This window comes from Fukomys damarensis, unplaced genomic scaffold (assembly GCF_012274545.1).
Source record: "Fukomys damarensis isolate Sample0158 unplaced genomic scaffold, DMR_v1.0_HiC HiC_scaffold_31, whole genome shotgun sequence".
In the NCBI taxonomy this organism is placed as follows: domain Eukaryota; kingdom Metazoa; phylum Chordata; class Mammalia; order Rodentia; family Bathyergidae; genus Fukomys; species Fukomys damarensis.
This window is the reverse complement of record NW_022900943.1, coordinates 14,825,268-14,836,921: the sequence shown is the minus strand read 5'-3', so window position 1 is coordinate 14,836,921 and position 11,654 is coordinate 14,825,268. Positions and strand designations below refer to the sequence as shown.

At 42.8% G+C, this 11,654-nt stretch overlaps 1 protein-coding gene across 1 annotated transcript in view; it reads left to right on the top strand.

Moving 5' to 3' along the window:
• Kcnv2 (potassium voltage-gated channel modifier subfamily V member 2) overlaps positions 1-9,326 on the top strand; it is a 10,755-nt gene extending 1,429 nt beyond the window's left edge. The window contains exons 3-4 of the mRNA XM_010640137.2: positions 3-212; positions 9,042-9,326. Of these exons, the coding sequence (XP_010638439.1) occupies positions 3-212; positions 9,042-9,326 (495 nt within the window). The remainder of the gene's footprint in view (positions 1-2; positions 213-9,041) is intronic.
• The last annotated feature ends 2,328 nt before the right edge of the window (positions 9,327-11,654 follow it).

The following is an 11,654-nucleotide window of genomic DNA, read 5'->3' as shown; positions in this document are numbered from 1 at the left end:
TGCGCGTCTTCCGCATCCTCAAGCTGGCGCGCCACTCCACCGGGCTGCGCGCCTTCGGCTTCACGCTGCGCCAGTGCTACCAGCAGGTGGGCTGCCTGCTGCTCTTCATCGTCATGGGCATCTCTGCCTTCGCCGCCGCCGTCTACTCTGTGGAGCACGACGTGCCTGGCACCAACTTCACCAGCGTCCTCCAGGCCTGGTGGTGGGCGGCGGTGAGTACCGTGGTTTCCGTCCTGGCCCTGGTCCTGGTCCTCCTCCTCCCTCCCCTTGGTCCTTCGCCTTCAGGTCTCCGGGTCCCTCCCCGCCCCAGCAGATCAATGCTCTCTCTACCCCAGCTCAGCCGTCAGCCAACAAAATGGGGCTCGAGATTGAGGAGTTGGAAAGAGAGACACTGTAGGTGAACAAGTAACCAATACCGACTCGGTCCTAAGGATCCTCAAATCCAAATGCAGTCTGTAAAATGCTCCACAGGCAGCTTTGAAGGCACATTTACTGCTCGTGGGTGTGAGCTGCTTCTTTACCATCATTGTTAATAACCACTTGTTTAAAATTTTAAAAATTATGGAACACAACATGTCCTAAATGGTTTCTACACCTTACTTAGCATCACATCCAGGTGAGGTAGTTATCACCACTTTTTCCTAAACAAAGGACAGACAGGAAGAGGCTTCCATTTTGGAAGGAAGTTGTAGATTTATGCAGGGAAGGAGGTGAGATTTGGCTGAACAGTGTTGACCTGAACTGAGATCCCACTGCCTCTGCTTCGAGTTAAATCCAAACGCACAAAGAAACATCTAAAACTGAAACTAGGTCAACTTCTCCACTGTTCTTTCACAACCAGAGAGGATTGTCTAATTTTACAGCAAAAGGAAATGTGGTACAAGAGTCTGAGATAAACACACAGCTAACAGTGGCAGAGCCAAGAGTAAAATGCAGATCTACCCAACTCCAGATCCATGCCCTTTGCTCTTCAGCGCTTTCTTTTTCGAGCTCTGGTTTTGCGCGTGCCTTGCCTAGTTTGCACATCTACTTTATGAGTTTCTTTGGTCTCTCTGGATTTGCCTTTTCAGAATAACTGATGCCATTTACTTAAATGCAGGTATTTCTCGTATGCTAGCTATATCCCTGCCAATAAATGCTAGCAAGGTCTTTTCAGATCAACAAATAAACGGGCACACATCGGAAAGAAGGAGATGTGTTCTATCCTAATTTTTTAGAAGTGGGTTGAAATGCCTTTCAAGACATAAGCAAAGCACACTCCACCATCCCTGCCCTCCATCTCTGCATCTCTAGAAGGGGAGACTGATGCGCAGGCCTCTACTGATCAGGGAGTGCTCCCTCGAAAGCAGAGGCCTACGTGCCCTGGGACTTGGGAGCTTTCTTCAATGCAGGATGACATTGTGCCCTTCTGAAAAGCCAGCCAAATAGCCCTCTTCAGATCATATTCCAAGTGATGAAAGGCCATCCCCACAGATGGACCACGAGCACAGATGGAGCTCATGGAGGATGATTTGACCCCAGAAAATGACATTTACTTTGGAGATGACTAAGCCAGGAAGGCAAAGCAACAAAAGTACATGTTGATGATATAATGAAAAATTCAGATTTTCATTCATCCAAATATCATAAAGGGCTAGACAGGGTAGGCCTTGGGCCTAGGGAACTTTTTTATATTAGTTTTTACCCACAATACTTTTTTAACCTTTTGTACATTAATATAGACCTCTGCATTAGAATTGCATTAACATTGGATTTTTATTTTTAAAATATTTCCTGAAGTGATTGTCTATTGATCTCTTTAATGAACTGTGTAATGTGCAGTGAAACTTAAGACTTTCAAATTATTCCCTATTTATGTTAACTGAAATAATTTTACTATAGATCAATGTTTTCTATAACTTTACCACAAAAGTTGAATACTATTCAGTTGTTATCTATAATATTGTGAAGTGGCTGTTTTGTTTCATTTCATTTTGGTGCCATTATCCTGACAATATTCTCAAAGACCAAATTTTGCACATTTCAGTCTTCCCATTTCCCAAATTTGACCCTTACTCGTGACTTTTGTTCATTTGATTCTGAGATTTATACCTGTATAAATTATAATGAATTAGATCATTGATAATGTATTATTCTCTAAGTGAATCTACGAACACAGTAGGAGTCATTTCTCTTATGCGTCCTATGACAGCTGTGTTCCCCAGAACTGTTGTTATTAATCTGGATGCCTTGCATGGTATGGTGGGGATTATTCTCAGCAAGGAGGGAAGAAGAGCATGAAGGTGATAGAGACAAAATATCTCAGTGCTAATATGTAGATGCAAAGTAATATTATCCAGAATATTAGTGCAAATTTCTCATATAACCCACAAAAATCCTTTCCACCTTATTCATTGGAGTGACTCCAATGTGCCAACTACTATTTAAGTACTAAGGGTACAGAATGATAGAAAAAAATGGTAAAGATCTTTCCATCATGGAGCTTAACACCATAGTGGAGAAAAACAGATACTAAATAATTTCAGATACTGGTATGCCTTGTGTAGGATACATAATACGATAGTGATTTGGATGGTATAAGCTCTTTAAGGGTATAGTCAGAGAAACCCTCTTGGAGAGGACAACATTGAGACAAAATTTCAATGAGGAGAACAAACTCACCTAGATACCCATGAAAACCCATGACGAAATACAAATGAGCATCTGAGACATGGAATCCTAAAAACAACTCTGGATCCAGAGGTCTCCCCGTGTTTTCTTGATTATTCCTCCTGTAATTTAAAATGTTTTGAAAATAAACCCAGGATGAATGTATATTTATTTATAAATAATTTAGAATGTATTTATTGCCACATTAGCAGTGTATCAAAAACTACCCCAAAGCGTAGTGGCTTGAAACATCATGCATGAGAAGCTTAGTCAAGTCTGAAGTGCAAACTGCTTGCCTTTCGATGTCACTCATTCTCGTGCCTGATGTTCAGCTGGACGACAAATAGAGTCGGGGGAGGCAGCACGTCCCTCACCTTCTAACAGGCCTGCATCTATGGCTTTGGCAAAGGGAAAGAGGCACCATCCAGGCCCAGTCGTGCAAGTGTTAGGTTGCTTCTGCTCATACTTGCACGACCCATAGCAAGTCACAAGGCCACCCTCAGACAGGGAAACAGGGGAGGTTGGCCACCTATGATAGGAAAAGCACTGTGAAATCAACTGGCGAACAGCTCAACTTCAGGAAGATACAAAAAATCAAGTCCAACAATACAGTCACTCTACTGCGGTACTGCATTACTGCTCAAATACACTGTACTCCTCAGAAAACATATACTCACAAACTGACAATTTCAAGATGAAATAAAAATGTGACTGCTATTTTTCGTGCCCTAGTCTAGAGCTATTTGCCTTGTGGAATCCTCACCCCACATGAGACACAGATTCTTGAATCCATTCTATCTATTTTTGTACTTTTTGAATAACCTAAATCTGACTTGCTTGTAATAATCTTCCCTCTTTCTATGCAAGGATCCCTCCTCTGTAACTGTAATTGAAACAGAAGTGATTCCTTTTCTGCAGGAGGAAAAGACTATGAAAGATAGGAAAGTTTCAACTGTTCTCTCATGGGAGAGCTTCGTGTATGCAGATTGACAGGCCATGCCTGGAGCAGCTCCAGCCGTTTGGGAGCTCCCAGGGTCGTCTGGGAGTGGGAAATGCATGGTACAACTCAATAAGATCAGTTAGCTCTGCGATAAAGCTGTAACCATTGCCCTCCTGTGCCAGTGTTTTTAAGTAGACAAGGAAAACTGGACAGACAACAAGCTGTTACCTTCTGAGCCTTCCAGAACAAGTTAAAGTTGTAGAAACCGAATAGGAAACTATGGCATGAGCTCATTACTTCAGAAAGTCTCCAAAAAGAGTATTTATCTCCAGCTGAGAGTTCAGGTAATTGTGCCCCTGAGACCTTGCTCCCATCTTTGTTTTCCTACAGTAGGTTACCATTTCCTTGCTAAAAGCTGGCACAAGATCACTGAAATTTATTTTCATTGATTGCTTAGCTGGCAGAGATCCATTTAAAAGGTGAACTAGTCAGGTTACAGTAATGAAAACACAAAGTTAAGGTGGGTTTTTGAAATGGAGAAATACGTACGTAGGTATTGGAAATCTGAAAGAGCAAAAATAACAACAGGCCATAGCTATTGGCTTTAGGTTGGGAAAACAAAGGGCAAAAGGTTATATTACCAGAACTTCAGAGTACAGAGTAGGGGTCACTACATATAGAGTCTGCCAAAAAAATGTGTACACCTTTTAGGAAAAGATAAACTTGTATAAATATTCTAATACTAAGTTTATTGGAACATAAGGATTTTTTTTTTTTTTGGCAGACTCTGGAGTTGTTGTAGAGATTTAGAAGAAGCAACCATGAACTTGCTGCTAGGAGTGCTGAAAAATAGTGGAGCCATAGCTGTGTGCTGCTACGGAATGATGGTAAAAACCAGAAACCACCACTGAGACCCTTAACGCAACAGATAAGGGCATCTGGAAAACATATGTGTAGACTCCCAGCTTCAGAATTACAGAACTATGTCAGGCTTGGGCCTGAGATAACGCCTAGTACAGAAGGTGTTAAAGTTCCCCTAGTTCTTTAGGAAACAGCACAGGTGTTATAAATGAGGAAAAGATGTAAGTCTTAAGTAAACACCTACAGCTTGTATTTTGTCCTGATTTTGGAGTGGTCTCCTTTTAGATCTTTAAAGTATGCTCTTCCGGTTGTCTGGCTTCATTGGAACATGAGAGAGCTGACGGGACAGGGAGAGGGACCAGATAAGCAGAGAATGCAGGGGACCTCACTGTTGTGAGGCTTTTTGTGGCTAGATTTAGATCCACTTGTTGCATTTGTTGTTTTATTGTAGTTTATCCTACCTCTTCCTCATTGTGCCACTTAAAGACTTATACAGGTTAGAACAATAATACATGCATGAGAATTGTTCTCTTCAAGGTGGCCGCCTATGACCTAATTCTTACTGTGCTTTACTACTCAAACCCTTCTTTGAATTACACTGAGGAATTACCTCCAGAGCCTGTGACATGTCTATCTTTTTCTTTGCAATAGTTCTAAGTATTTACCTTTCTGAGGTTGCATTCAGTATTGTAAAGTAGTCAAAATACACTTGATTTCAAGACCTAGACTTACCCTCCACGGTGGGAATGGCCATTTGCATCAACGTCTTATCAGTGAATCTTTTGTGTAAATTATTATTTTTTCTTTATTTTTGGAATTGGGGATGGAACTTTTAGGACCTTGCACTTGAGAGGCAAGTGGCGGCACCACTGAGCTAAAGCCCCTGCCCTTTTGTGCAAACTTTAATTCAAAAGGGGATTCCAAAAATATTTTTTGAAACAGGGGCATGAATAAGTACCGATGTTCCTCATTTAACAGCCTACCTCTTTTACGATTGCTTAGACTCACAACCGGGACATGCTATCTGGACTTAGGACCTGTATTCAGACTTCACAGGGAAGTGAGCGACAGTGCCATAGTTTTTGCTGATTGTGCTGTATAGCACAGCACTGACGCTTCATTTTCTGTTATACATTATAGAACTGTGTGGAAGTCACGCAAATAAGAGTGAAGTCATTGAGCTGGAGTTTCCTTTGACCATTTCTTTGTCTGAATATTGTCATGTACAGACAGTATTACATACAATTCCTGATTCACCAACCAGCTCATTTTAACGATCTCATCGCAGGATCTGAACTCAGTCATTAATCAAAGGATGTCTGTGCAGCCTTTGAAACTGACTTCCTTGAGCGGTAATGTACACTGAGGATTATAGTAACTTTAGGCAAACGTCATTCTTTACAATCTCCAATACCATGGCAAAACTAGAGGTATATTGATTATTCAAAAATTAATTTTGTTCCCTGGGATAATACTTCCTAGACTTATAGATTACGGGGTGCTGAGATGTTGTCCCTCCATTACTCTTTGTGGAGGAAATAAACAGTCCTTGGATGAGAAATCCAAGTATGGTCATTCTGAGGTTTTGGAGGAAAATTTAATTCCTGTCCTCATCATGTTTGGTCAAGATTGGCTGCTGAGTGGGGGAGTTGTTGGGAAAAGGCCACGTTTTAGCTTTTGAGAACCAAAGCTAAGGAAAATATGTTAAGTTGTCAGCGAAATGGTAAGGTTCCAGTTTACAAAGGGACAGAGCCAGGAAGTCTTTCTGGAAACTGAGATGGACTGCAGATATCTTGGTCACATTTCCAAGTGCCACTCCTGCTAACATGAGAACTAACTCTGAAGTCACTTGGGTCCTTTGGGGCCTTCCGCATTTAGTGCCTATTTAGGGAAAATAGTTTGGCCTCTACAACGTGGAGAAAAATTTCCACAAAACCAAGGAAATCTAAGTTCCTTCAAGAGCCAAGGAGCAAGAAAGAGATCATTTACTGAATCAAATTATCCACAGACAACACATAAATTAACTGCACATTTTGAACTAGTTCATGGAGACCTGGCATACACAGCCTCCTAATTTAAGAGGTCTTTTCTCTAAATTTAGAGATCCAAGATATACAAAAACATGTAGGCCATATTATGTACATCAAATATTTACTCTTCTTAAGCCATTTCTCTTTATTTTTTTTCAATTCTCTTTACTTTTGACTTTTCAAAGTTCAACCAGTCTGTGCTCTCGGGCACACACACACAGAAATTGGGGTTACAGGTAAAACAAAGCCAGCATGGGGCTCAAGCAAAGGTTTAAAATAATCACTTCGTGTTAATTGTTTTTTTCCTTCCACTCTTCCTCCCATCCTCTACACCCTGGACCCTTGTGTGGCTGGCTTCCTACAAAGCCTCTTTCCCTTGGACTTTCTCAAATGTTTCAGTTCTAAAACTGCCACACACCCTCTACTTCCAAACTCCTAGGCCTTCTCCTGGGAACAGCAGCTGACGAGATGGCTGTATGAAGTGTGACTGACGATTTTCAGGACGGATGAACTGCTCAGCACCTGCTCACACACCTGGCCCGAGACCTGACCCAGGTCCCTTGACTGTTGGTGTGGCCAGGGACAGTGCACGTGTGCAAGCAGGCACTGAGATTCTTCATTGCCTCTCATTCCCCTTTTGCCTAGAAGTTGGGAGAAGCAAATTCTGTACCAGAGCCACCAGCCTCCCCCTCTCCACTCCAAGGACATTTAGCAGAAGTCAGGGAGGAGCCTGTTTCCACAGCCTGTGGATCTCATAACCATAACGTGCACAAAGTTCTTTGTAAATGTCGGGTTTTGCCTCCCTTCAGCTGCCACCAGCTTTCAGATGGGGTCTCCTGCGTTTGCTTCCAGATGTATGCACTAACATTACTGCTCACACACACTGTGCCAGGCTCGTCTTCAATTCTTGCAAATGATCTTGTTGGATAGATACTATTATCCCCCTATGTCAAAAGAAACTGAGCCGGAAAGAATACAGAGGACATGCCCACTCCACACAGCTGGGCAGTAGATTTAGACACCGGAAGTTCAGTGTGGTGCCTGTTTCCTTAACCTCTTTTCCACCATCCTGCCGCCTCCATGGTTGTTTGTATTCTCTTGCTGTGGGCAAAGGTAGCCGCTCTCTTAGTGTCTCTCTCACCATCGATAGTACAGTGAGGCCTGATGTCTCACCTGTCCCCCAGAGAGCCACATCCTTCCCTTTTTATGAGCTGGATGGAGCTGTGGTTCTTATCACTGTCTCCAGATTTGCCCAGCTGGCTCATTTCTCCATTTCATTCTAATCAGTCAACTAGACTTGTAAGTTCAAATGAATCCTTGCATCATCAAAACAAAACATGTTTATATTTCGAAGCTAAAAGCTACCTTAGTATGGTCAACAGGTGACTTCATATGATTACTGCCATCTGCTGGAAAATTATGATGACGATGACGCAAATCCATGGAACAGTGAGCACCCCCTAGAGTTGTGCAAAGTATTTGCACTGTAAACAGCAGGCTTAGAGACTTCAAGTAACTGAGACCCAGTACCTGAAGACCAAAGAAAGTGTGTGAGGCATTATTTTTTTTTAAAGTCCCCAGGGGATTTTTTCCATAATTTTCTATAGCTACACTAACTGATAACTAGGTCCATGAGTATCTGCATTTCCAGAAGCTTGTTAACCTAAATAAATTTCTGATTAGTGGAATTTAAAGCAGTATAACAAGAACAACGATAAGAATTTCATGAAGGGTGACCATATACTGGAAGACTTCACTGGCCAAAAAGTCCCCTCATACAATAGTGAGAGTGTATTTCTCCAAACATTGGCAATTAAAACATCTTCATGTAAAAGATTACAGTTAAAGTGTTTCTTGTTTTTTTGCTGTACTGGGGATTGAACTCAGGACCTTGAGCTTGCAAGGCAGGTGCTGTGCCACTGAGCTAAATCACCAGCCCTTCTGGTACAATGTTGAGTGCTTTGTATGTTTTTTAATTTAGTCTCCACTAGAATCCTGAGAGTTAGCTGGTGTTCTTTTATTTTAGATGAAGAAACTAAGGCTTAAAGAGTGTGAATGTTTCACCCTTGGTCTCTCAGCTCAGAAGGGTCAGACTTGGGCCTTAAACCTTGGATTCACAGTGTCAGGGCCCCAGCCCTTCCTAGTGCACACGTGATCCAGGCCAGCCCTAGGAATCCCTACACTGGCCCCAACTCAGGGAGATAGGGAAACAAAGACCAATATTTACTGAGCACATTTTATACCAGGAACACAATGTATGTTTTCTTAACTACTCTTTAGAACAAGCCTTTAAAGTAGCTATTATTTTCCCTATCTAGTATGTAAAAACAGTTATAAGTTAGAGTTGGGATTTAAACCAAAGTCTTTCAGCTACACACTTGTATTCTCTCCAGGGCACAGTCCCTGCAGGCAGACTCCCATTCCTCCTTGGTGCAAGCGTTATACTCCTCCCACCTATCACCCCATGCATCCTCAGAGACACAGAGGACCCTTCCCTGTGTGTGTCTCTTGCTTCCTCCTCCCTCACAGTGCTAATGATCCCATCCTGCTTTGCTCCACAGGTGAGCATCTCCACGGTGGGCTATGGAGACATGTACCCGGAAACACACCTAGGCAGGCTCTTGGCCTTTCTCTGCATTGCTTTTGGTATTATTCTCAATGGGATGCCGATTTCCATCCTCTACAACAAGTTCTCGGATTACTACAGTAAGCTCAAAGCTTATGAGTACACAGCCATACGCAGAGAGAGGGGAAGAGTGAACTTCATGCAGAGAGCCAGAAAGAAGATGGTTGAGTGTTTGGCCAGAAGCCATGCACAGCCCATCCCGACCCAAGAGAACTCATAGTTCAAAAGACACTTGCTTGGTAGATCCCATGTACTTCCAGGCTTCGGTGCTTCATTGCTTCTCCTCCTCTTCCTCCTCTTCCTTCACAATTGATCCCAAAAGGACATGAAGCACACATATGCAAAAGGCATTCAGTTCACAGATCTCTACCTCTAAAAATGCTCCTTTTGGTCCAAATTCAGAAAGCTTCATATTGCTTTTAAACTGTACTGTGTGAAAATCTCACCAATGATACCAATACTGAAGACAACTTGAAAAGAGCAGTATCTTGGATTTCTCTGTTAGCTTCTCCTGGCATCTAGCTCGATACATATTTTTGAACTTCAGTTGACTTGAGAAGATTTTCCTTAGTTTAAAGAAAAGTCTTAATTTTTTTGAAGAGATGGAGTGTTGCAACAACAGCTATACGAGCTTTGGAGTCAGATCAGCCTCACAGTCAGAATCCCAGATCTACCAGCTGTATGGTTTGAGGAAAGTCACTGTAACCCAGGCCTCTGTTTCTTCAATTGTGCAATGTAGATAGATAATCACACATACTTTTGTGTGTAGATGGGAGGTATTATTTGTAAATTCTCAATAAATGAGAGTTGTGAAAATTGCTCACATGGGTAGTCGATTCTCTAGACTGGTGGTTCTTAACCAAAGGCAGTTTTGCTCCCAGCTGGGACATTTGGCAATGCCTAGAGAAGTTTTTGATTCTTACTACTGTGAAGGAGGATGGGGGTGCTTCTGAACTCCAGGAGGTAAAGGCCAAACATCCCAGGGTACATAGGATATCCACACACACACCAAATTACTCAATTCAAAATGTCCATAATGCTGAAGTTGAGAAACTTTGGTCTAGACTTAACCCCATTGACCTACAAGACATGCCCCGTATGTTAATTCCCTCCTTTGAGATGAACCCCACTGTCCTCACTTTTCAGGCTCCATTTCCCCACCTTTTTCAAAAAAGAGGGGGAAAAATCCAAACCTGTCTTGTGAGCAATTGCTCTAAGCCCCGAACAAAGGGACTCCACCCTGTGCTGTCCTTGAGTTGAGAAACCAGTGCCCAGAGATTGTTGGTCCCCCCCCCTACTTTTCTTTCTAATTCCTTTCTCCTTCCTCAGGGCTATTGGAAATTAGAATCTTGAAATTAAAGGCTCATCTGAACTGAGCACACACATTGTTCTGCAACTGGAGCTTGGAAGGCTGACTAGAGGCACACCCGTGTTGTAAATAAGAGTAATCACTGCATGTTTTCAATGAGACACACTGCAGAGTGTATAGTGTACAGCTTCACTTGTTGCTAAGTATGTCCTAAATAAGATGCTATGTTATTTATTTAGGAAGAAAGAAGCTTAGAGAAGTTATCTGGCTATGTTCACAGAGCCAATGAATGGGGGGGCTGAGCTTCAAGCCCAGGACTGTCTGACCCCCAAGGTTCATCTTGATCCAAGCCTACACTTGTGGACCTCCCACTGCATCAGCATCACCACCTACAGGCCCTGGCTGGGTCTGGGTGTGGCATAAGGATCTGCACTGCTAATAAATTACAGCTGATGCTAATGCTACCGATACCAGGAGCACATATTTGAGACGATGAAGTCTAAATCACTTCATTCTGCCCTGCCTGTGAAGAACTGTGATTATGAACTAGGCAGCAACCGGTCAAACTAGCACTCACACTCTCCCTGTTTTCTGGAGGAGTCTCAATCATTGTACACAAGAGGACAGAGTGCTGTAAGGGCGCTGAATGAAACACAGGATGCCAAGGATTTATAGCCTGCTTTGTGCTGCCACATCAGGCTGAATAATTTATAAACAACAGAAATCTATTTCTTACAGTTCTAGAAGCTGAGAAGTCCAAGGTCAAGGCAATGATAGGTTCGGTTGTTGCGTGTGGCCCTCTCGCTTCTTCCAAGATGGTTCCTTACTGTTGCAGCGTCCAGAGAACACTGCCCCCCAACATGGTGAAGGGCAGGCTCCCAAGGCCCTACCCTAAGACTCCTCTGGAAAGACCTTGGTTACCACACTTACTAGGGAGGAGCTTCATGAACTAATCATCTCTTAAATGCCCTGCCTCCACCACACTGGCAACATCTCAACTTTGGAGATTATTCAAACCACAGTGCCAGGCAAATTTTAATTTCATATAAACACAGTGTTTAAAAGAAACACGGCCCCTATGCCAGTCATGGTGGCACACACCTGTAATCCCAGCACTCAGGAGGGTGAGGCAGGAGGATAGCCACTAGTCAAAGACCAGCCTGAGCTACACAGTTCAAGGCCAGACTGGACTACATAGTGGGATCCTCTCTCTCTCTCTCTCTCTCTCTCTCTCTCTCT